General features: G+C 35.1%; 2 protein-coding genes and 1 pseudogene across 4 annotated transcripts; 1 reads left to right on the plus strand and 2 right to left on the minus strand.

Annotated features, from left to right (window-relative positions):
- The first annotated feature begins 267 nt into the window (after positions 1 to 267).
- On the plus strand, positions 268 to 6721 carry LOC132274878 (probable methyltransferase PMT19; annotated as a pseudogene).
- Positions 6722 to 11423: 4702 nt separating this feature from the next.
- Positions 11424 to 25426, minus strand: LOC132301052 (isoleucine--tRNA ligase, cytoplasmic-like). 3 transcript variants are annotated; one of them, XR_009480624.1, is made up of 5 exons: positions 24965 to 25425; positions 18886 to 19045; positions 18587 to 18667; positions 18201 to 18411; positions 11424 to 11625 (listed from the first exon to the last, which is right to left on the minus strand). XR_009480624.1 is itself a non-coding variant. In XM_059798354.1 (4 exons), exons 2-4 carry the CDS (start codon positions 19030 to 19032, stop codon positions 18286 to 18288), a joined length of 354 nt encoding a protein of 117 aa, XP_059654337.1. In that variant the 5' UTR covers positions 19033 to 19045; positions 24988 to 25426; the 3' UTR covers positions 16590 to 18285. The 3 variants fall into 3 exon arrangements, 2 of the variants coding, with proteins under 2 accessions (XP_059654337.1, XP_059654327.1); XM_059798354.1 differs by lacking the exon at positions 11424 to 11625 and having other exon boundaries at positions 16590 to 18411; positions 24988 to 25426; XM_059798344.1 differs by lacking the exon at positions 11424 to 11625 and having other exon boundaries at positions 16590 to 18411.
- Positions 13002 to 16397, minus strand: LOC132302014 (NAC domain-containing protein 48-like). The gene has a single exon (XM_059799043.1). It carries the CDS (start codon positions 14186 to 14188, stop codon positions 13436 to 13438), a length of 753 nt encoding a protein of 250 aa, XP_059655026.1. The 5' UTR covers positions 14189 to 16397; the 3' UTR covers positions 13002 to 13435.
- Positions 25427 to 27414: the final 1988 nt, after the last annotated feature.

Consider the following 27414-nt stretch of genomic DNA (forward strand, 5'->3'; position numbering starts at 1 on the left):
AATGTCCATGAAAGATACTGAGAGGCTGTGGAATTAGGATTCACATTTATGATAGATTTTTCAGTCTACAGGGATCAGAGCACTGTGCTTTGGTTTCGGAACAAGGACTACAATCATGCTTCCATTCGATAGAGAGAGAGAGAGAGAGAGAGAGAGAGAGAGTACAATCACTGAACCGCTCCCTGCAATGCAAACCTCACCAAAGAACACAAAATGGCAACACCACCACACCAACCATCCCCTTTAAACCCTCTGAGAAAACCTTGATTAGGGTTTTTCTCATCACCATCCTCTGCTCACTCTCCTACACTCTGGGCTTCCACAAAAATAATTCCTTCAATCCAACCTCCACACACTCCCTCCAAGGCCCAAACTGTCTCCAACCCCAAAACCTCACAACCCACCACAACACTCTTCAGACCCTCCATTTTGAAACCCACCACTCTCTCTCTCTCTCTCCCACCAGAACCCCCCAAAACCATCCAATTCTTCCCATATTGCCCCAAGAACTTCACAGACTACTGCCCCTGTCAAGACCCAAAAAGGGAAACTTTGTTCGTAACTGAAAATCGCTTCCACAGGGAGCGGCACTGCCCGGACGCCGCGGAGGGGCTCCGGTGTTTGGTCCCGAGGCTGGTCGGGTACCGGAGGCCAGTTCCATGGCCGAAGAGCAGAGACTATGCTTGGTTCAACAATGTACGGTTTAAAAGACTCACTGTGTCAAAGAAAGCCCAGAATTGGGTTCGATTGGAAGGCGACCGGCTAGTTTTTCCGGGCCGTGGCACTTCATTTACGACGGGGATTTAGGGTTATATCGACGAATTGGAGAGGGTTGTGCCATTGAAGTCATGGGAGATAAGGACAGTCCTTGATATTGGTTGTGGGGTGAGTGTCACTGCAATGTGCTTCTTTTAGTTGGGTATTTGTTAAAGTTCTTGATATTCTTAATTTTTGTATTTGTTTTATGTGAAGTAAGTTATTGTTATATATAATGTTTTGTGTCAGAGGATTTTCAGGTTTTATAATCTAGTATTCTAATTGCTTTGTTTAGTTAGCTAGCAATACATAAAATGTTTGTGTCTAAGGTTTTCAGCTTTTTCAATTTATTTTTGAAAGTGGTCTGTTTAGTTAGTTTCTTGTTGCCAACTATATATTTATTCCTCCCTTATTCTTTTTTTGGGTTAATCAATTCAATATATATATAGTTCTGTTAGGTCTTTAAAAGTAATGATACTAATGTATGCAACAAGTGGTTGTCGAAGAACCATTTACAAACATTGTCAAAGAATTTTCCTTTTAACTTAACCGGCCCCAAATAATTGGGATTGTATGACTATTTTCCAACATTAGGTCAGGTGTTTGCCTTTTTGTGTACCTAAACCCAGGTAGTTGGGACGAGGTTTATAGAGTTGAGTATCAAAATGTATGTCTTCTATATATATATATATATATATATATCTTTTTTTTTTTTCCATGTAGAAAAAGGTTTCCTTTTCTTTTCCCAATGATGTTTGATATACTCTATTCACTTCACCGGAAATAGACAGAAACTTGGGAAGGGTATTTTGAGGAAATCGTCCTTCATTCCCAGCTTATCTATCTTATATTAAGCAAATGCAACAATAGCATAAAATAACCAAACCACAATATCTCATATAAAGACTTGTTACCCTCATCCAAGATTTCGTTTTCTTTCAAAATTGAGCCTTATCTTTGTCTTGTGTTTTTGTTTCTTTCTTAAGGCACACTTGCACATTCCAACTGAGACTTGAATTTTGCGTCATTTCTTTTGTGGGTGGCAAGAGATACCACTCAAGCTAACTGCTGGTGGTATTTCTATATGACAAAGTACTAGAGATTGCCAGAATATCATCACTCAGCTCATCCTGCTTTACTGTCAAGGGTTCTTTTAAGGCTTAATACTACTTAAAATACAGAGCAAGAGAGGGAAAGTCGACAAGAATATGAGATGAGATCAGTTTGTTGTGTTTTTTGGTATAAGCAATTCTACTTTCTGTATTGATAGCTTTGATCAAATATGGTGTACTTAAGCACATGCAATAATGGTAGGGATAAATGACATATGTTCACACGGTCTGTGCGTCACATCCTCTCAACAATTTATTTTGAGTTTTTAATTTTCATGCCCTCTTCACTCAACTGACTTGTGTTCCCTGGTTCTATATGATATCCAATATTATAGTCCATTCTCAACTTCTGGTTTCTTTATAAAATGCTAGTAACTTTAGTTAACTCTGTTTTTGTTGGTGTTAAGATGATAATTAGATTAGGACTAGAAGGTAATGTTATTATATTTGTGATTCAGAGTTATCTTAAAACTAAACAATAGATGTATAACATGTTTTCTCTTCTTTTGGTTTTAACAATACCACAAACGCCACTGAATGAACTCACACACACAATAAATTAACTATTAAATTTAATTTTAAGCATTTTATGGACTTTTTTATTTTTTATTTCATGATTTCATCAGCTGGCCAAATGAGATGATTTCTGATTTTGGCCAAGACCTGGCAAGAAAATAGGTTGTTCCGTTTATCATCCTTCACCTCCTCAGCTGTCAAAGAGATATGTATAGTCAGCGATGTGTAGTCATGAACTCAAATTGTATAATTGATTTTTATACTCATGCTTAATGGAAATTTTGGTGTTAATTACATTTTTCTCAGGTTGCAAGCTTTGGGGCCTCACTCATAGACTATAACATTTTGACAATGTCTGTAGCACCGAGAGATATTCACGAGGCTCAAGTACAGTTTGCCTTGGAAAGAGGACTTCCTGCAATGCTTGGTGTACTTAGCACCTACAGGTTACCATACCCATCGAGATCTTTTGACATGGCTCACTGTTCACAATGACTTGTACAATGGATTGGTGACGGTACTTGAATTTTCAAATTCTTTTTGGCACATATTACCACCACTATAAAATGATTTCATCTCTTTTCCTTTTTTATAGTCAGAAATCTATTATATTATTATAGATCCTCGTACTTTTTCTGTTAAGGCATTCCTAGGGAGTATTGTTGAATATGTTCCGTACTCCTAATTCAAATTGAATACCATGACAAATAACCACTCATACCAATACAACATAAAATTTAATGAATAGGTTTGTGTTGGGAGGTGTCTGTTTGCTCTGCACATATTTATCTGCATTACATTCATATAATCTGATAATTTTTTCCTTAATATCTGTGCCAGGTGGACTATATCTGATGGAAATTGATCATATTTTGCGCCTTCGTGGCTATTGGGTTTTGTCTGGGCCACCTATAAATTGGAAGGTAAACTGCAAGGGCTGGGAGAGAACGGCGCAAGACCTACAAAAAGAGCAAAATAGTTTGGAAGATTTTGCTAGGCGACTCTGCTGGAAGAAGATTAAAGAAAGGGGAGGAATTGCAGTATGGCAAAAGCCTACTAATCACATTCACTGCAGCCAAAAGTTAAAGACTTGGAAATCTCGCCATTTTTATGCTAATACTGATCCTGATACTGGTTGGTAAGTTTATTCTTCACTTTTTTGCATTTAGACTGTGTAACAAGGATGAGGGCGTAATTGTTAGTGCACAAAGTGAATTAAAGTTTCAAATCCTTTGCATCAGAACAAAGTGTGAGCACTGGTGTTTCTGCTCAACATTTCTCCTACCACACAAGCAAGTTGACTTGTCCAATTGGAGTAAAAGAAATGCCAAAACAAAAGCATCCTCTTACACAGCTCTTGCATGTGCTGTTTCCTGTAAATCTAAATTTCCATTACCAAAAGTCTTTTATGAGCAGAACTCCTTTTAGAATCCAAGCTATTATTCATCTTTTGTCAGTTAATTTCCTAAGGTTTAGTTTTACCTTTTTAGTCTCTTCCTTATTTCTTTGTTTCCTTTTCCCCCCCTAAAAGAGCTAGAATGTGCGACACAAAACGTTGGCGGTGCGATGCATTTACCATACTTTTGTCTACGATCTAGTTCCTTTTTAAATGCTATGCTGACTGAGGAGTGGGAAAGGAGAGAACGTTTGAAATATTACAACATGTAACTGTTTTTCTAAAATATAAAATTATCTCTTTTCCCCGTCCATCAGCATCCAACTGAGCATAAGTCAATTTTGAGACGACGTAATTGCACAATTTCTAGGTAAGTTTATTTTTCGGTATGTAGTCTCTAGCTACTTTCTATGTAATTTCACAATGTTGTAAATGATATGTAAAAAGCAAGCTATAAATAAAATTATCTAAAAGGCCATTACATAATGTTGCTCCCACCTAGGTAGACTAGAAACAAACTTAACATTTGCATTATTTTGCAAAAAGTGGCTGCTCTTGCACTCAAACTGGATTTTTGACGCTTGTCAACCCAAGCTTCTACTTTTGCATGAAGCAGTTAAGAAAAATTCATCATTTTTGAAAATATTAACTTTTTTTCTTTAGGTACAAGAAGATAGCGGCATGTATTACTCCTCTTCCAAGGGTGACAGATATCCATGATACCGCTGGGGGTGCTCTTGAAAAATGGCCTCAAAGGTTGATGACTGTTCCACCTAGAATTAGAAGCGGCATGGTGGAAGGGACTACCGTCAAGACCTTAAATGAAGATAATCAATTATGGAAAAGGAGAGTTCTGTACTATGGAAGTATTCCCAAATCTCTCTTTGCTGGTAGATATAGAAATATCATGGACATGAATGCTGGCTTTAGGGGGTTTTGCAGCTGCACTTTCCAAGTGCCCAGTTTGGGTTATGAATGTGGTTCCTTTTGATGCAAATAACAATACCCTTGGTGTGATCTATGAACGTGGCCTTCTTGGAACTTGCATGAACTGGTGAGACTAAAGCTTTTTTCTTTATTATTAGTATTTTTTTTTTTTTTCTTTTCTGATGATGATATGTACGTTTATTGTCTTTTGTTATAGACTAACTTATATGCTTTTGTGCATTATAAACAGTCATACTTAATGATTGTTTAGTCTTTTTTTTTGTCGAAACTTAGTGAAATGGTTGTTGTTATTGCTTGTAAATGTTGGAATTTTGCTGCTTATTAAATTATCTGAGTCTAACCTGGAGTAGCATTGTTGGATAGCTATGCTAGTAACTTAATTGAAATAAGATCTTTAAATACATCCGACATTTGCTAAAAGTATGTACAGGGCCTCACCATGTGTGCCTAAAAAATAACGATATTCTTAACCAACTGTTGTGTTATATGTTAAATTTTTTTTTTTTTTTTTTTGATAAGTAAGAATTTATTAAAAACGCTCAAAAAGGGGAGCGGAAACCAAAGAGTGTTATATGTTAAATTTATTACCACCACAGAGCATAGTATTTTATATTAGAAGTTGAACTATAACAAGGAAAATGACTTCTTTGCAGCTGGAACTACCGATTCTCCACAAAGTAAGCAATTACAAATTTTGGAGGACATACGAAAATGTCGTCCAAGGATTTGAATTGGATTTCTCTGGCTTCTCTATTTTCTAGTTTTGTGTGTTCCTGATTTTTCACTCTATGCATCAAAGAGTGGTGTCTCCACCAGTGTGCATTTTCCTCGTCTTTTCCACCACTTGGCTTCCATATTTGGTTTCATCACTCTTTGATATCATTAGATTAATCCACTTTAATGTGCTCTATGGATTTAGAAAACCGTAGCAAATTTGTTAATTATGAAATCTTGTGCTTTTCCTTTTAAACTGCGGACTTTACAAGATACTGTTGCTTGCAGGTGTGAGCCCTTCTCAGCATACCCTTGAACATATGATTTGATACATGCTGATGGTTTATTTAGCATGTGCATGAACGAGTTAGTTTTTGAATTCCTAGCATTTTTCTAGGAGCTGTTTAGATGTCTTGTGGGAATTTTACCATTTCTTTATGTTTTGCTTGGCATTTGAACCGCAAATTGGTCTATCAAATTGATAAAAAGTATAATTTTCAAGAAGAAATGAATTAAGGTATTGGAAAATTTTCTGTCTTCTATTAAATGCAATAACTAACTGGTATTGAAATATTTGATAAAACCCAATAGATAGGGTGCTATTTCAGTGAGTCATCCAAATGCTACAAAGAGAGTACTTAGTTTGACCAAAAAAAATTGTTAACTCTTCTTCATATGCATTTATTTAGCTTAAAATTGTGTCGGAAAGTGAAAGTTGTTTTTTAAGCTTACTTGATGGCGGAAGGGGAGGCAAAGAAAGTCTGTAGATTCCTTGAATGCTTTTAAGTTTCTATAGATTTTGCAGTAGATTATTTATAACTTGGTCCAATTAAATGGGCTCTTAACTTTAATGATATTGCTCTCTTAGAGAAGGTCGAGGATTTTCTTTTTCATATGCGACTATAATACTATAATATCACTTGATAGACTTAAAGATCATCTCTCAATTTCTACTCTCTCTAGCAGTACTTGGTTTGGATTGTTGAATTCCTGCACTATGTGGGCAGAGGGCCCATTAATTAGAAAATACAAGTTCATGTTGAAATGTTATTTATCTCAACTTATCTGGTGTCTATGTAGGTGTGACATTACTGGAATTCTTTTTGAAATGTGTTGGATTCTTCGCCCTGAAGGGGCAGTTGTAGTAAGAGATCATGTTGATGTCATTGTGAAAGAAAAAAGCATCACGGACCGGATGAGTTGGAATGGCCAAGTTACACACAGTCTGCGTGGCCCTTTCCATCCGGAGAAGATACTCTTCATTGACAACTCCAAATGAGCTCAATTTCACTGACCGTGCTACATGTTAAGTCTCTGGCTACGCACTTCCAGTGGCTCGCAGCATCTACAAAGATCATGTCATGGTCAGATATCAATCACGGTTTGGGCGAGGCTAGAATGGCGATGCCTCTATTCTTCCACGAGCTTGCTGTTTAATCTGGTGTACTTTATATGATATACATGCTTGATTATAGGACCTGTGGGTTAGCTTACGTACAAAAATTTCCTCTTCCAAGGGAATACCGTATGAATGTATTTAGCAAGGAAATCATGTCAATAATAGAGTTTACTCGTTGATTTATATTTCACTCAAACTGTATCGTCTTCAAGTGTAGAAATGCAAGCACACTCTTAAAACTATAAGCCCTACATCGCAAAGGTAACAACAAAGTTCTGCAGTTGGAGGGCAATTGCAATTGTTCTGTTGCACAAGATTAACTGCACTCAATGAACCATTAATTGTGAGTTTACCATTTAGGGCAAAATCTTGCGAGGGATCAACGTACTTTTATAACTAGATGGAGAATCAATTACAACATAGAAGTTACAACAATGAACAATGAAATTAAAAGAATCAGAAAGGAAAAACTAGCTACCAACTATATATACAAGATCATCATCATCTTAAAGTAGTTCTAAAGAAATGAGTGATCAAACATAAGACTTTTAGAAAAAGCGTTGAGGCGTGTCTCCATATCTGAATCAAAGAAATCTGTTTCGAAATCACAGTTGTCAAAAAATGCCTCAATATGTTGCAAGTCTTCGTATGAGTTCATTGTTGTACTGATATCATCATGATGTGGGAGTAGCAACGGCTGAAAATCGGAACACGGCGTTGGAAGCAACTCATGTTGGTCTTGGTATGAGTTTATTGTTGTACTGATATCATCGTGATGTGGTAGCAGTAACGGCTGAAAATCAGAACACGGCGTTGGAAGCCACTCATGTTGATCCTTTAGAGTCGGAGTGTTCTGTGCAGTAATTGTAGAGGCCTCATCATGATCATATCGCTCTTTCTTCTTCTTCTTCGGACTAGGATTTTCTTCTTTAGATAATTCACGAACATGTTTTGGTGCTCTCCTTAGAAATTTAGAATCATCTCGTTTGATCTTGCAAACAACATAATCACCATCACTTTCTAACCCATTCAAATTCACACCTCCTAAGGAATACTCGTGCATGATCCAGTGCCCTCGTGGCATGATGGAGTACTCATCGTTCTTCACATTTGCTTCAAAATCCAACATCCTTTTGAAACCAATAAGTTGTTTCTGTCCATTATAAATTTCATGAGTTTTGGTTTTGCCATCCCAAGTCCCACACCCCGCTCTCCTTACCACTCTCTTCTTATTGCCAATTTTCTTCAACTTAGTGAAGACATAGATAACGAATTCTTTGTTACTCGTATGCCGCCATTGATCTTCGAATTCTTTTCTGAATATGTCCCATGGGGCTTTCACATAAAGATCAATATCCAATATTATACCCTCAGGCAAGCTCTCTCCCGTCACTTTTCTTCTCAGGTAATGGAGGATTTCATCTTCTTTGGGGGCAAAGCGAAACCCTAACGGCGGTATAAACATCTCTATCTGAACTGGGTTAATAGCAAGCAAGGACGTAGATTGTTCTGTTCTTTTTCTGATACCAAGCGAGGACGTCAATCTTCGTCGTGAGAGTCGGCTCAATCAACGATAGAAGAGAAAAAGAGGGGCCGCCCACTTGATTAGATTTAGAACAATATTTGTGTTAGAACTGCTATCTTCCCGACTTCTTCAAATACAGAAGATTAGGTTCTAATTTGTTTCGCGCCGATAGATATACATACACTCTGCCTGTTTATATAGAGAATCTAAGGATGCCAGAAGTGGATTAAAAATAGGAAAGAGAGGCGGCTCATATATTTGTTGCCTTAAATGAGTTGCGATTAGGCTTGCCTAAAAAGTTACTTAGGAAGGAAGGAAGGAACGTTTTTGGAAACTGGGGAAAGAATTATAATTATTTGTTTAATTTTTGTATCTAAAATCACAATTAATACCATAAATATACACTATTAATATTTCCTACTACCCCCCTGTGTATATATATTGTATGTGATCATATACGTGAAATAACTATCTACCTTTTTTTCTCAAAAAAAAAAAAAAAAATTCCTACAACATTTACTCATGCAATGGTCAATTTAACATGCAATGGTCAATTTAATTTTAGTCGTTAAAATCGGATATTGTAAGTCAAATTTCCTCCTAAGTTCTAAATTTGAATATAAATTAATTACGCTTTTAACTTTATAATTTTCTTTTTTTATTTCTAACTAAAAACACACGTCATGGTTTTTTATCTGAAATAAACACTGTTTTTTTTAATTAATTTTTTTTTTAAATTTCTATTAATCATTATTAATGTTACCCCAATGAAATGAAAAAAAGAAGAAGATAAATTCTTGTGTGAATTATCTGTTTTAAAACTAGTATTATCAGTTTAAAAGTCGGCTCTTTATAAAGTAAATTTCCATTTACATAAACCACAGTAAATTCTTAATTAGTCAGCATGAAATCAATAATCTAAAAGTATTTTAAAGCTACTGAAATTAGCTGAAATTTATATAATCTGATTGTACTCCCTTCTTTTTTGAAAAAAAAAACTCATTAAATTTCGTTCCATGTTTTTCATTTTATAATTTTTTACAGAAAAAATAGTAAGGCACCTAAGTCATACAAATCTTCTAAAAGGGTGCTGGTCTTACTTTTTGCGCTACCCTTGCTTCCATTCTTACTCTATATGGCTTAATTTTTGCTTTCGCACTCCCGCACCCGTTGACTTAGAACAACACTCTATTATCCAATCCGAAGCAATCCAATTTGTGCAGAATGGTTTGATTTTGAAGGCACATGCATGAGTTCGATTTGGATTTGAAGTAAAAAAATCCAATCTAATTTAATTAAATCCCTAATGCACATATATATGTTCCAATATATACCCACAACCAAAAAAAAATTCATTTCGTTCCACTATATTGAATCTACTAACTCTAGAATTTATTTATTCAAGTAAAATTTTAAAACCGAGCCTTGGTAATTTTATTTTTTAAAGCCGATAAATTTGCAATCTAATAATTGAAAGAATTTATTTATTTAATTTGGTGATCTTAACAAGAATTATTGGTATAATGGTATGTTCACATAAACCCAATTTATAAGACCATTCACATCCAATATGGTGTTTTGCGGATTGTATCGGTGTGAGTTTTATTTGGTTTAGTTTTATTTGGTTTCAGTTTCATAAGTTTGGATTAGTTTTAATTTTATGTCTAAATCACATCAATTCAATTCGTGTGCACCTCTGAACCACAATTAACATTAAAACCCTTTAACCCTTTGAAATGTAGTTTTTATTAGAAAATGGAAAAATTTTAAGAGAAAAATGTTTCCAATACCCTGTGTGTTCCTAGAGGGTGGTGAATGAGAATACACCGGGGCATCACACGTACAAAATGATGTATATAATGTAAATGTTCCAAAACATAACTTTTTTTTCTTTATATATGTATGTGTATATATATATATATATGATTTCTTAGTCCAAATGTAAAGAAAATAGCATTTGCTACGATCATTTAGCACCAAAACACGTCAATACACCCTGGGACGGATCTTGAAATTCATATTGGAATTTAGGGATAAAAAATGCAATAATATAAAATTTCAGTGTGGGGATGCCCCCACTGAGCCCTTCACAAATCCGTGCCCGAAGACACCCACAAACTCCCTCAAAGTCCAAGGCATAACCCACTGAATCCAAGATCTTCACAAGACATACTCAAGTATCAGTGCAGCAGCAATTAAGTAAATGGTGACTGATTTTGGCTTGTATACTTGTAAGATTTTGACTTGTATACTTGTAAAGTATGCCTTGTCTAGATATTCCCAACTTGGAGACATCAAATTGAGCTAGAATCCTCAACCTTGTAACGACGAATCTCAGCTCACACACGTGTGGGTCTCCACACATATAAAGGCCGGGATCCGTTGGATGTGGTATAACTACCAAAGAAGATCCCTGCTTCATCAAATTGCCTGCCACTAGGACTTCAAATCATTTTCTGCCAAATAAATCTAAATCTACAAAACAATTTATTGAGATACCACTGTAGTAGATGTGTCCCTATGATAATTTGAAATGGCATTGAAGCAACAGAAGACAATGCTGGCTACGGTGGACTTTCAACCTAATTAACACCGAAAAGCATGAACATGGTGAAGCCTTTTTGTTGAAATATCAGTGACCTAACCATCAATGTCGAGAGGGGAGTTGAGATACAAAGCTCTGTTCACATAAAAGGCAGCAAACAAAGAAAACATCTCTTCCTAGGTCTAAATTTGAAGGCAAAACGAAGAACGTTATATATTTGATGCATCAGGAGAAGTGCTATTTTGAGCCTCCCTCCATCATTGATGAATCAAGACAAAACCTAAGTCAACATGGATTCAAATACTAACAATCTCCCGTGGCATATAATCCAGCTGAAACCCACACTAAGTCGTGGAAACTTTTTATTTGTGCAAGTTTTTTTCTTCTTGAGAAATAGAACCTTAGAATCCTCTTGGGAAAAGCAAAGTAGGTTTATTTGTTTATGTTTTTTTCTTCAGCTTCGATAATATGATGCAAAAATTAATTAAAAAAATCAATTATTAATTGACGCAAAGCAAAGTAATCATATACCTAGCCACTAGTTATGTTTCCAATATGATTATATTGCAGGTGGACACAGAATAAAAGTTTGATGAAGCAAGGAAAACTTGATTCAAAACAGAATGCAACTCATCACTTCAGCAAATTTATTTGATGCATCAGGAGAAGTGCTATTTTGAGCTTCCCTCCATCATTGATGAATCAAGACAAAACCTAAGTCAGCATGAAAAAAAAAAAACAACTCATGAGAAATTTTAAAGTACATCGTTTAGAAAGCACATGTTATATAAACATTTAGAAACAACTCATTTTCAAGAGAAGACCCAGTACATCAAAGAGTCAAATTTTAGGTGGTGTTATGTTTCCTCAAGTTAGTTTACTCTTGGTTCAATTTTATATGCTATATCAAAATTTTGTATTAAGTAATTTCTGTGACACTAACTGAAGACTCTGCTATATAATCAACTTTCATGAATGAAAAATTCTGAAATAAAGAGTTAAGACTGACACTAAGTGACACATACCTACTCCAAACCCATGCAATAATAAATATGCTGGGTAATAAACCTAAATCATAAGTTGCCCAAAATACTCCAGTTGCAGGCAGTATAGCACCAGTATTTGAGCACAAATTTGGTATTAAAATGGTATAAGGTCTCTGAGCATCTTTCACCCTAATTTTCCCAATAGCTCTTTTTGCACTTATTAGACACAAATTCCCAATAAGAACGTTAATTGCGGTCTGTGTTGGAGCCAAACCAGCACTAACAATTTCATAAAAAATTTCTAGGGCAGTCTCAAATCTACTAAATTTACATAAACCAACAAGAATATTACTATAAGAATAAGTAGCAGGGAATCCAATCATTCGAAAATTCATAATTACAGCATCAATGAATTACCCCAAACATTCCTTCTTACAAAGCACATACAATTGAGTCCTCTTAGAGGACTGAGTGCTGAATACATAAATTACTAATTTGAGGAAATCATTGAATCTTGCTTAAAAAGAGGGAAAGAAAAATACGAAAAAAGAATGAAATTCCAAAATTCATCAATTAGGAAACCTACAAGTTCACATTCAAATTGAAGATGATTTTAAGTGAACCAACTCACAAAGGATTTAAGAAATTTCAGATGGGATGAAAATCAGTCATGACATGAGAAAATTTAGGTATTAGTCATGAAAACATTTTTGTGAGCCAAAAATCAACAGCCAAATGGAAAGGTCTGATTGGATCTTTGTCAAAGTCTAACAAGAAACTGATGAAATAAAACCATGTAAAAGAGTAGATTCATTGAAAACCTACAAAGGGTCAATTACTTCCCTCTCACAAAACCCACAAAATGAAAGGAAGCAACCTGTGTTAAGTTGTCATAACAGATATTTAAAAATCAATTTTAATGTCACAAATCACCTACAAGATGCAAACCAACCTATAACCCAGAATTTCAATCCTCATTTATAGCATAGATCATCCTTGATTAAACCAAGCCAAGTGGAACAACCTAAAAGCTAAAAATACAAGCACATGTGCCTTCAACAATGGTATCTAAAAGTATTTAGAAACACAAATTAAGCACTGCTCACAAGACATCATTCAGAATTTAATATTGGCTTCAAAAACTCACCAATCCAGAAAAAGGAAATTCGAAAATACATCTAAGAGGCACATAGGCACATACAGAGAAAACAATCATTCACGTGTACAAAAAGCAATGAACAAAAGGAAGAACTAGTAACTACACATACAAGCTCATCTGTCTTAAGACTTTCAGAAAAATCCTTAATGCAAGCCTTAATGCGTGCCTCCATCCCTGAATCAAAGAAATCAGTTTCGAAATCTAAGTCGTCAAAAAAAAAAATTTTTTTTTTTTTTTTTGATAAGTAAAGTCGTCAAAAAATGACTCAATCTGCTGCAGGTCTTGGTCTTGTACTGTATCACAAGAGTTCATTGTACTGATATCATCATCATGTGGTGGCAGCAATGGCTGAATATCGGAAGACGTTGCATCAAAATTGTCAAAAAAATGAGTCTATTTGGTGCAAGCCTTCTATTGTACCACAACAGTTGATGTTAGGCATATCAAAGAGTCTTGTAGTCTCATCATAATATGCTGGGAGAGGCTGAAAATCGGAAGACGTTGCAAGCGGAGTCTTTTGTGGAGGAGTACTTGCAGAGGCCTCATCATGATCATACCGCATCTTCTTCTTTTGACTAGGGCTTTCTTCTTTGGATACCTCACCAGCATGCTTTGGTGCTCTCCTCAAAAATTTGGAGTCATCTCTTTTGATCTTACAAATAACATAATCTTGATCATTACCTTCTTCTAGCCCATCCAAACTCACACCGCCCAACGAATACTCATGCATAGTCCAATGACCTCCTGGCATGACCGACCACTCATCTTTCTTGATATTTGCTTCAAAAGCCAACATTTTCTTAGAACCAATAAGTTGTTTATGTTTATTATAAATTTCCTTGGGCTTGTTTTGGCCATTCCAAGTCCCACACCCGGCTCTCCTTACAACTCTCTTCTTATTGCCAATTTTCTTCAACTTGGTAAAGACATAGATAATAAATTGACAATTATTCTTGCTACTCGTATGCCACGGATCTTCCTTTTTTAATATGTCCCACGGAGCTTTGTCGTAAAGATCAATGTCCAATATTATACCCTCAGGCATGCTCTCTCCCTTCACTTTTCTGCTCAGGTAATGGATGATTTCAACTTTTGTGGGGTCGAAGTGAAATCCTAGCGGAATTAAAAACATCACGTGATCGGAAATAGAGGAATTAATTGAAAAAAAAATGGAACACTTCCAATTACAGAAGAAGCAGCAAGAATGGAATCAATAACAGAACTGGCGACAGCAAGGAAGAGCCCACCGGCGAGAAAGTGACAGTGGCAAAGACACCGGCAGTTGATTACGCCAACGAACGATGGCGATTATCAGAGTCGCTATTTCGGCGAGCTTTGTACTCGTTCAGAATAGTAGTGATTACACCTGCGGCAGAGAATAATGATGAGCCCGGAACTGCCGACGATAACAGAGCAAGAGTGGCCGGCTGAATGAAAACGGCGACCTCGAACTTGAACCGGTCAGTGCTTCAAGGCGGCAAAAAGAACAACCCGGGGAGAAGTGGGTCTATTCCGTAGCAGTAATGACCGGCGATGAGCAGCAGGGATGAACCGAGACCAATGAAAATGTTGATCTCGGCTGATTGACGGCACGGTCAGAGGAAACCGGTGATGATTGGCAGTGATGGGTCTGTTATGGAAAGTGGATGGGGTTTGTTGTCTGTTTCCTCTGGAAGACTTGCAAAAACAGAATGGGGCTTGGAAAGCATCAGAGTAAAAGCCAAATTTCTTGAAGGAGCTTACGATACCAGAGTGATTGAGGCAGACAGCTCTGGAATGGAAGGAAATACAGAAGACGGCGATGGAGATTGAGGCGGAATGGAAAGTGGATGCGGCTCTTAAATAGGGTTCCTTTGGAAAACTTGCAAGAAAAGAAAGGGGTTAGATTTCAATATTTACAATTGGTATTCAACTTCTTGGTGAATTGGGAATTTAGGATTACAATTACAAGAAAGGCAACTAATACTACATCTAAATTTGTTAATTAATATACTTATCCTTAAATTGTTAAAATTAGGGATTTAAATTCTAATTACCAATATAATTTGTTTTAACTTGCTAATATGACATATCCTTATTTAATTATTAAATTAAAATTTTTATTAAATGGCTTATTTGATTTTTTTAAATATCTCAACAAATTGTTTGGTTATATATAGGAGTCTGTACGAAATTTGATTTTTCAAATATCACAAAAAAATATGCGCCTGTACCCCGGGGCATTCTAGAGCATTCTAGAATTTTCCGTGATCATCAATGGTGAGGTGAAACTAGAGGCCTTGGGCAAGGAGATTTTCTCTCTGGGATCAATATACTATCACATTTATCTTTCTTTGTGTCTACTAAATTATTTCATTCTGTAAAAAATCTAAATGCCATTTATTTTTTCAACAATTCCTTACAAATCCTTCTGAATAAACTCACTGGATCCCATTAAACATATGATCTGCACTAAACATGAAATATATGTCATTTTGCACTACCTTCTTCTGCATACACACAAAGCTCATAAACAGATAGCAGAAACCAACAGGGAATGGTTATTTATGTGCAAGGGATCCCATGAGAAAATATCTTTATTATACATTCAACAAAGTTACATCACTCCCTAAAAAAGGAGAAACCAGAAGAAAGAAAAAAACACGAAACAAATGAGTATTACTTTGGAATAAGAGGGTAAAAACATGCCATTATATCTGAGGTTTAAACCTCAATTCAGTGAATCTGTCTCCCATATGTCATCAAAACCCAACTAAATATTTTAGTCCAGTTTTCTCGGTAATAAAGGATGAAACAAAAATCCTGTTTTCTCAGTAATAAAGGAGATAAGGAACCACCTAAAAGAAATTGCTGGTATGGATATACTTAGTAACGTAAGAAGTGAAAATGCAATAACCTACGTTATATGTACAAAATTATGCTTGTCGACTGAGGGTATGTTTTTAGCTGCCAGACCAATAAAAACTCAAACCCTACAACATAATAGCATCAAATTTTCAATATTCTATCGAATAACAAACGCCAAAACATGGTGTTAGGTACAGTAACACAGAAGCTTCACCAAATTTGAAAGGCTTACTTTTTGTTATGTTAAAGGATTCGGTGGGTTATGCGCCCGTCTCCAAGGGGTATGATTGAGGCTTGGAGAGGTTGTTCATTGGGTTCCCAAGCCCGCGACTTTTGGAGGGAGGCAGTGGCACCATTGTGTGTTTGGTGGTGCTTGTGGACAGAGCGGAGGGTAGAGCCCTTCAATTACAATTTTACTTCTAGAAAAAAAAAAAAAAAAAAAAAAAAAAAAATTGTTCTCCTCCTTCCCATGGATATATGTGGTATGGAGAGTAGTCAACAATTGGCACACAGAATGCCCAAAAAAATTCCAAATCATGGATAGACTAGATGGGAGGTAAATAGGCCTTCTTTACTTCTTTCTTTAATGGAATATTTTAACTTAGTCAATCACAAAGCTGAATTCAAATCAACTAAAAGAATGAACAAAACATAAAGCAATAAATGCGATAGACACAACTTTTAACATGGAAAACAGAAAAGCAACCCATATGAACTGAAAAAACACAACATTTCTAGTCAGTTATAGAATCCACCTCTGAAACAGCCGTTAATGGCAAGTAGGTTTTCTAAGACATAACATGTTTTTTTGAGAGGTTTGGTAGAGGCATGAGAGGATGTATAGTGGGGACCCAAGTCCATGACTTATGGAGGGTAGCGCCTTTGTGTTGTCTAGTGGTGTCTGTGGCTTGGAAAAAACAGCAGATCCTTTGAAGAAAAGGAGACACCTATTGGGGCACTGAAGTTCTCCATTCTTAATACTCTTTTTTGTGAGGTCTAACGAGAAATTATAAATCCATGGGGTGACAGTTGAATTTTTGGACTATTTGAGGGTCTAGAGGCCCTATTTGGTCTTCTGTAGCTTTTGAGTTTTGAGGGATGCATTCCACTTTTGAGCGTTTTCTATTGCAATCCTAATTATCAAAAAATAAATAAATAAATCAACCCAAAAAAACATATTAAATTCTAGATAGATGGTTCTAAGCCACTCAATAATTTGACAATCCTCAACAAGCTATCAATGTAGCAAAAACACTACTTCACAAAAGTCTCGTGCACCTTTGAAATGCCATGGACATATCCATTATTTACAAACATTTCTTTTAACCAAAATACAAAAATAATAATAATAATAATAAAATAAGAAACCAAAATAAAAAAGGAAAAATTAAAATGAAGACGCATGGCTGCCACAATTGCAATTTTAAAAATTGTAAGGCAAAGTGTACAATAATATAATTATGTCTACAATAAATGCCAAGTACTGCATTTCTGAATTATGCAACTATTGACATAGAAACATAAAAAATAAATAAAAGATTTATCACGATCATAAACAATATATATGTCTATCTATGAAAACATCCTTATACCACTTTGTCCATGCTGTCTACTTGATTACAGTTTTAGATCATGTCACATTCACATATCCATGTCTCTATGTTCATGTAATGCTTCCAAGTCACCACTGTGCTTTTTAGTTCAATGCGATGACGAATGTTATCACAAAAAGCAAATAATTAATGCAAACAGTAGTGCTACTACAACACATCATGAAACTTATGCAGTGTTAGGGAGTTGTATTTTTATATACTTATCTGTATTTATTAGAGATAACTGTCCTTTCATCTTCTAGTTAGGCTTTATATTAAATCTCATCTTTTGTAACTTTATTATTCGGTAATGCAATATATGAAGTTTTTTCTTCTCTCCTTTCCTGTGCAAATTTACAGTAAACTTATAGACCGCACCTGATAGCTCATACCTAAATGAGCTACCGGGTGACTCTTTAGGCCAGGCAATTCGACACCCGTAAATTACATCATCAATAAATTATGCTGCTACAACAAAGGATATGAGGCTCATACATATACCATCTCTTCACCACATGCAATATACTTAATGAGAATCCTATAAAAGCTATATTAATCGTTTGACAGGCAAGGAGATTTCAAGCCTGTTTTTCTTGCTATATAATACTAGAGTATTTCAATCATCTAAAGGCTTCACATCTTCTAACTACAATGTATTTCTTTAAAAAGTAATAAATACGCGATAATGTTTAGCAGAAATCTAACCATATACATTCGATATGCATCCATTTCTTTGCAGACAAAACGAACTAGATTCTGAGTGGCCGAGTTGATCCACTGATCAAGCACATTAGATGACTTTTGAAGAGTACTGTTCAATAGGAACAAATGGTGTAAATCCCTCCATCTCAAGTATTTTTGCATTCTGAACAAGGAACCTGTATGCATTGTAACACGGCAGAAAAACATCCTTGACCTGCATCGACATCATTATCTGGTATTAATACAAGCAATTGGCGATCAACCAAGATAAAAAGGAAAATATAAAAAAGGAGGAGGAATACTAAAAATCAGCAAACAAGATGAAAAGATCAAATCAAACAAAAATCTCAATATGAAAGAAGAAAATAAAACTTTAGAAAATCACTCACAACACCATAAACTCCATCCTTTTCGAAAAAAGGCTCTGCACGAACAACTGGTGAATTAATAAGGTACAGTCGTAACGCATCCTGTATAACAGTATAACAGATAATTAAAATTGTCAGTAGTTTAAAACACAAACAAACGAAAAAGACAAGCAAGATCATGAAATGCAAGAAAACAACCAAAAAGAAGAGAGATTTGAACAAGAATACTCAAACACCAACAAAAGCAGCAGCAATAATATATTACTGAATAGAACACAGAACAGTAACAATAATTAAATGACACGAACAATAAGACTTACAGCCCTGTATTCATTAATGACTTCCATACATCGAGGATAGTTCTTCAATCTTTTACTCATCTTTTTACCATACTCAGCAAGGATAAGCCCATTGCAAATGAGATTCCTAAATGCTGGTTTCCCATATAATGCAGTAGACAAGACCATGAGAGTATAGAACCTGCAGAGAATGTAACACGAAGACTTAGTTTCCACTTTTAGTTTTTGTTCATCCTTCAAGACAACACAAGTTCCTCTAGTGTACGACAAGAGAAAGAGAAAGGACCCCATACCCCAAAACTGTTAAACCATTCATTACTTAACATAAAAAGGTTGCTCCAAAGAACATCCATGAGAAAGAATCAACAAAAGGCTCCAAGAACAATGAGATCAAGATATATGTTCACTATATGCTGGATGGAGACACCAAAAATAATATAGCCCAATTGTGATATATTATAAATTGTGTGTATGTGTATATGTTCAATCCTATTAAACACAGACACACAAACACTTTTTAGTACAATATATAATTCTGAGCAGCGAGGAACAATCTATTTCCTAAATTTACAACTCAACTCGACTAAGCCTCTTTCCAAACTACTTGCCTACAAGAATCCTATTTTCCCATTCCACTCTATCCAACCACATGTTAGCATACCCTTGCAACTCAACCAACGTTAAGTTTGTTCTTCCCCTTCCCCTAGCATATTCCCTCAAAGTGGACCATGTCACTCTTCCTAACTGGTGCACTCAATGGTCTTCTTTGCACATGGCCAAACCATCATAATCAATTTTCTATAATTTTACCTCCAATTAGTGCTAGTCCAACTATCTCACGAATGTGTTCATTTCTAATTCTATCCTTTCTTATCTTTACCCACATCCTTCTCAGCATTCACAATTCTGCCACAATCATGTTATGCATATTTTGTTACTTAGTTGCCAACATTCTGTCCCACAAAGAATAGCTGGTCTAATAACTGTTTTACAGATCATCCCTTTAAATCTTAGAGGGCACGTTGACACACAAAATGTTAGACATACTCAATATTACCCATTGTGCATCCAGTTTTTCTCCTTCGTTAAGAATTATTGAGCCTAAATACCAGAAATGCTCAATTTGTTTGTAACTCATGACCCTTGATCTGCACTACATCTCTATCTATATTTCTAAATTAACTAAAGTTACACTCCATCGTCGTATGCCTACCTTTTCTTAAAATATTTCCAATCGTTTTGGTAGACGGAGACGGAAGTACTAGACCCGATATTGACATCTATAGTGTCAACAATGCAATTTAAAAAACAAAATGTGCAATTGCAAAGTGCAAGCAAAAAACAACTCCTTTAATGCAAAAAAAAGTTGGGGGATATATATAAGAAAACATATATTGCTCCAAATAATAGTTACACGGCTATTTCCACCCAAAATAAATAAAAAAGTTACCGCCATAATGCCATAAAATAACCTTCAATTAATAACAACAAAAAAAGTTCATTCACATATATAATTTTTATTTTTTGATAAATAAAATGTATTAGAAAGCGTTCAAAAGGGTGGTTCACATATATAATCAATACAAATTGCAATATATTAGGTGTGATGCAACACCTTAGTCAAAAATTTCAACAAGCTACCAATGGAAAGCTTTACTTCGCTGAAGCCTAAGGAAGCATTTTCATTTTTTCCTTCCAATTCAATATCGTTATCAGATTGGTACTGGAAGATTTAAGGACGGATTGAATTGCTGCAAGGGCTGCAGTTTCTTCAACGAAGGGCGTGATGGACTAACATTGATGTTTCCTATTCAGGCAGATTCAAGTATACCTATTGCTGGAGAGGATATCACAGCCTTTGTATCCATAAGTTACTACTTAATTAAACTAAATTCAACTCTACAAAATAGTGGGTACAACTTGTTCAAGATGCTCTTTTAGTTTAAATGAAGCTTTAGTTCTTTCCAAATTGCTCAAACTATAAGTAATATGTTTATCTTGGGGGGAACTTTCCTAAACATCTATGACAAAGTTGCTTTCGCCACTTTTGGCTACCATGAACAAAATCAATTGCAAAACCTTAGCAGTTGACATTTGATGCCAAATTTGACTTGCCTATTCCAACTTCCATTTATTCTTTTCCATTTAAGCAAGTTCTTACAAACTTATATATCCTTGTTTTGATAAACCAAAAGATTCCACTCCAACAAATCCTGACAGTTTTGTTTGAAATAGCATCAAGGTACCAAGGTTGTATAAAAATCACAGAATACATAAATAAAAATAAAAAATAAGATGATATTGGACATGTAAACAAAAAAAAAGTGCTATATTGTCCAGGCAACACAACTATGCCGTTGGTGTTCTTTCGATCTCTACACATTTCACTGCTCTACCGGAAATTCCCTCTGCCCCTACCGTACTCCAGCTTGGTAGTTTCCACCGCGTGTCCAAAGTAAACGCCACATACAAAGAACACAAAGATATACGTGGTTCGGCGCAAGCCTACTCCATGGTGAAACAATAAGTACATGATAGACATAGGTGGGAGCCTCATGCACTGAGCTGGCCCTTTTATATCAAGCCATTATTAGGTAAAACAATAAGTACATGACAAACATAGGCCCCCATAAAAATGCTACAATTTGTTAAGAGTGGCAAAACCTGGATTAATTGTTGAACTCAGTTCAATGACATAAGAAGTAGGCTTGTCCTGTTACCAACTTGAGTCTTGGTCAAGCTCAATGCAAAAATCTTATGATCCACAAGGGCCAACAATGAAGAAATGTAACTCAGTAGCGAAGGAAAAAAAAAAAACAAAACAAACAAAAAAAACCTCAATGGGTGGGTCCATCTTTTCCACATTGAATTTTTCATCACATAAAAAAGGCCCAATAGAACCCTTCCAATCCTTCATCGAAAAACCAAGAAGATAAGAATGTTGGAGAACAAAAGCTTTGAAAACCAAAATAATAATATGCTATGGAGGAGCCAACCTCACAACAACTGCCCTCACCCATTTTTGAAGCAACTCCCTTCCGAGAGGAAGGGGAAGCAGAAACAAAAAAATAAAATAAAGTAATGACTCTACTTGAGACTAATTTAGTAGAGTCATGGTTATACCAAAACATCATGATTATACCAAAACATCTTTTTGTCAGGTCTCCACCAACAATACCAGCCAACAATCCATCAATGCGACATGATATCGATAGTTGCATGCCATGTTATCCTATTTGGTCCAAAAAATTGCTTCTAAATAGACTGCTAAAAAAAAAAAAGGGAAGGAAAAAAAAGGTAGTCAAAAGAGCATGCATGTGATGCCAATGGAAGATAATCGACATGCAAAATGAGGTAAATATTGCAAAAAGATCAACATAACTGTGCACTGATGTTATCTTTCATTTTTTATCTAACAATCTGTTGAGACAATATTTTATGTTTTCTTCAAGTCAGATTATTGTTGCTTCAGATTCATTAATATTTGTCCATGTTATTAGACTTTTTAGACGTGTAGTGACCGTGGGATTTAATTTGTCAGTAGATTGGTTATCTAGTTGTGATCTTAGTAGTTCGAAGATGGGTCTTACCAGTGAAATTTTGTACTTAATAAAATTGGAGTCCAGAACCTGCTAGAATACGGAGTGGTTAAAGCCTATAGACTGCTATGTGATTCTCTTAAATCCAGTGTAGCACTTAAAAGCTCTTGGGATAGGGTGAATCTGCAATGCTTGAGGAAATCCTGCTAGAATAAGTAGTAGTTAATGCATATAGACTTCTACATAATTCCGTCAATCCAATGTAGCACTTAAAAGCTCTTGGGATAGAGTGAACTTGTAATGTTTGAGGAAATCAAGATGGGACACAAGCTTCTTCTACTTCTCGGTTTTAACTTTCTGCACTTTTTGAGCCTTCAAAAACGCAGACAATATCTTAATTTGTATTCAGCCCTTGAAAATCCCACTCGACAAGCCCTACTCCTTACCTGTTTCAGTCCTTCAACCCAAGCACCTTAGAACTCCAACCAAGCCCCTATTTATGGTTCACAGGTACAGTTCACAGTTCTGTAACTTCCCCAAAACTCTTCTTGTCTTTCTTCAATTTATCATAAACCCAAAAGATGCAGCTCTCCTTCAACCATTATGAAACCCTCTAGCTCCATAATTTTATGGACTTTTATGGTTATACCTACATACAAACTGATTAATTTGACCATACAATTCCTATTTAGAACAGTCTCACATCAATTTTTGTATCCGAGCTCATAGAGAAGTGTTTTAACACACTTGCCCTGCATCAAAGTTTCACATATGGATGATTCGTTGTCAAATGGAGATGAGACAACGGGAGTGGGTTCTGGTTATCCGAGACCACATTGGAGCTTTCGTAAAAGCAACCAAGAGAGTGTTCAACATTTAGCAGGCAATGGAGAAGCTTATAAGACAAGGACGAGTATAAAATCAGATATACATTTGGTAGTTGAAATACAGTTCAAGGAGATCCTCTGAAAAGGCTTCAAAATCCCTTACTCGAGAAATTCCTCTATCATGTCCTCTCACTAAACACATCCATATTGTGGGGAGCATTTTCCTATAAGGGTTATAAGGCAGTGCATTTCATCTAGTGCATCCTCATGTTAATGCTAGGAAAGATGTAAAAAGGTTGGATGGAAGAAATGCCTCTCTCCTTCTCAATCTCTTTCATATCCGTTGGACTTAGAGGCTTGAATCCCAACAAGAGTATAAAGCATCAGCCCACTTTCACACACTCCCTTATTGGAGCTGCTTTGCTACTCTCTCTCGTGTTTCCAATTCTCTAATTTTATTTTTCCTAGTTGGTACTCACACACACTTGTTTCTTCTGAGACTTGAACCCCTGATCTCCCTTTAGGAAGTAAGAGACTGATACCGCTAGGCGACTGGCCCATTGGTTCTAATTCTCTATTTATATTTTTATCAATTAATCAACCTGAAAAACTAACCTTGGCTACAGTCATCATGAGAGTATAAAATTTAATCATTAGTTTGCTCCGTGAAACTTTCAAGTACCACAACTCTGCAACTAGAATGACGGCATTGCATAATGGACCAACAATAACATCAATCTTAATCACAAAAAGGCTACACATAAGAGTATAGAGAACTAACCTTCAGAGCTTTCCTACGGTATATCATGATGCCTCCATATACTAATGCCAATAGCACATAATTTTAGAAAAGACTGAAGTTGGAGCATTAATTCCAGAGACACACAAATATATATATATATATATATATATAGGATCAAATTAAAATAGACTGCCAAACACCCAAATGGCAGAAAAAATAAATAAGATCCAGTAGAAAATAAGGAAAATTGGGTTGAGAGTTTTAGATATTAATATGTTAACCATTTACAATACTCCGTCATAATAAAAGCAGGGACAGACCTACAATGTGCCGAGTGGGGGGACAGGCCTATAATTTTATAAAATCTTAAAAATGCCCCCACTAAATTATAACAAAACACCTCTACATATACCAGCCCCACTAGATTTTTGGGGCCCTAATCGACTCTCTCTAACTCTCCCTCGTTTTCTTGTTCTCTGTCCCCATCCACCGTCTCTCTTTTTCACAAACTAGTGAAGATTGACCAATTCTACCAAGAACCACAGTTTTCAAGGTCTTTACCTTTGTTTCCTCTACCGAATATTCTCTCTGTATATCTATATACATGTACTTATATAAGATAAATTTGATAATATTGAAATTCATTTATTTGATTTTTATGGTTCAAAATTGTGCAATTAAGTTGATTCTACTCAATAAAATATTTTTTTCTTTATTATGTTAGTTTGAAATATATATATATATATTGTTGTTCAATGCAGCCCTCGTAATTTTCTAGGTCTATCACTGAATAAAAGTAACCCAAAAATGAAAAACCAACAATGGAATGCCATTGCAAGATGGGAAAAAAAAGTGAGTTTTTTAATAGTAAAATGAGAATAACCAGAAAAATTATATATATGTAATACAATGTTCTCAATTGCAGATAAAATAAGTCTAACAAAAATAACATGAAATAGGAAAAAAAATCACATGATTAAAGAGAAACATACCTGTTGAAAAAAGAGAAACATACGTTTTCTGGCTAATTCAGAAGATGAAAAGCCTGTTAAAGTGATTAGAAGATAAAAGTAACATCCCCAAACCAAGACTGACAAAATGTCTTCTTGGTCCATAATTCCTTAAAATTCATCATAAAATTTCAGTCTCTCTCTAAAATTTGAACAAAACTAATTAATACCCAATTCAAATAATAGCACCAAACACTCAGAAACCCAATCACAGAACACCCATCATTGTCCAAGTTCTCAATCTTCCACAAATCGTATCAGAGTCGTAAAAACTGAAGACCCACTATAGATTTATGTAAAAGGGTATACACGAATAAAAATGAAAGCGACAATGAAAAGGAGAGTTAAATCTGACACCCTCAGTGAAAATCAATGGCTATGAGGAGTTCCCAGATTCTCTAGGGTTGTGTGGGCATTCTCAATCCGTTGAAATTTGAAAGTGGATAACATAAACTATATTATTCGTAGCTTTTGTCTCATTGCGTTTTGACCTTTTGATTTATTGCGTTTTGTCCCTTTTATTTTTAACAAAAGCATGGTTTTGACCTAAATTGATTAATTAATAGTTTGAAAGATTCCAATGTTAATTTGACTCTTCACAAAAAGCCAAGTGGAATAATGGATGCGACCGTACTTGTGGAATGAGAACCATGCTTTTTAACAAAAGCATGGTTTTGACCTAAATTGTTTAATTAATAATTTAAAAGATTCCAATGTTAGTAAGAGTGATTTATTGGACTTGTATAAGAAGTTTCACTTAGACAAATCAAATAAAACTCATTCTATATTTAATTAGCGTGAACAGTAAGAAATTATTTGTTCTCAAAAAAAAATGTCGACCCTAAAGGTTGTGTGTGCGTTCTCAATCCGTTGAAATTGGAGAGTGAATGACATAAACTATATTACTCTTTGTAACTTTTGTTTCAGCTATTGGGTAGTCAGATGACAGCAACAATTAAAAGAGTACAAATATTCTGTGTGTACATAGTGCGTATGTATTTGTGTGTGTTGCATATTTTATTAGGTTTACAAGGGGAGATAACTGGGGGTGGGCAAATAAGTTAAATTCACGAACTCGATTGGATTCGGTTTGATTTATGTGGATCGGATCGAATTGCTATACCCATAAATTAACGACAAATTAAAAAAAAAAATGAATCTGTAACACACGAATTGAACCACGGATTGAACGGTTAAATAATCCGATCCGATATGCGAGTCCGATTCATGAAATTTATATTTATATTCAAAGAATATATTAGTTAATTTAATTAATTGATGATTAATGAACTCTAATAATGTAATAGTTAATGATTATTTAAATATATTAATTAATGGTTTTATCTATTGGGTTATGGATAAATAAATAAATAATATTGGACTAATTAGGAAAACTCCAAGTCGAGGATCCAATCATTTAACGGATCTAATCTTGATCCGATCCAAGCCATCATTTAATAGATCTATTCTGATCCGATTAGATAACGGATCGGTGAAGAATTCAGATTTTTTCAATCTGTTGAAAATGAATCAGATTAGGATTGATGCCTAATAAAAACACTTCTAATAAAAACACTTCTAACTTTGATAACTTATATACAAGATGCTATATAATAAGTTCTTGATTTTAGCCAATTACTTACAACTCACACATATCATTAATATTCATTTATTTTTTAGAAGTATTGTAAGAATCGAATTTAGAATGTCCACTCACTACAGAAAATATTTATTCATTTTTGTTTCGTGATATGAATGTATTTTTTCTTATTCCAAGCAGGGATTAATTGTGTTTTGACTAATAGTTTTTGTTTGACTAAAAGTTTAAAAAAAAAAATAGAATTACTCTAAATAAAAATATAATTTAAATTTATTTGGCAACAGGTATGATGATTGGTAAGATTTTAAAGATTAGAAGATAAAAAATTACAAATTATGCCTAGCCATGTCTGATACCTGTCTTCCGTATGTTTCAGTCATGTCTACCCATTGTCTCAATTGTGTTCACCCCGTGTCCAATAAAAAATAATTTCTGGCACAGAAGTGTCGGACACGTGTCCGACATTGGTACGAGACTCTTACAAGGGTGTCCGTACTTTATAGAAAACCAAACAACAGTCAAATTTAATCATAATTGGGTGAAAAATGGTCCCACTAAAAAATGTGATAAAGTGCTTTAGGGCAACTGCAATTAATAAAAAGTGGATCAAAGATTATGTCCCAACACACTCAATTAATAAAAAGTATAATGAATAGTTTCCTAACTTTATGGAGGAAAAGAAAAGAAGAAGAAGAAGAATTGGGATCCCTCCTTTTAATAAATATAGTGAAAAAGTGATATATGATATTAAAAAGGGTAAATGGTAAGGAAAAAAAAAATTATTACATATCGAATGTGCAAATATTGCAGTGTTTAAATAATAAATCCTACA

The sequence above is a fragment of the Cornus florida genome, unplaced genomic scaffold (genome assembly GCF_030987335.1).
Source record: "Cornus florida cultivar Cherokee Brave unplaced genomic scaffold, ASM3098733v1 CherokeeBrave_3.0.0_Hap2_Chr01, whole genome shotgun sequence".
Lineage (NCBI taxonomy): Eukaryota > Viridiplantae > Streptophyta > Magnoliopsida > Cornales > Cornaceae > Cornus > Cornus florida.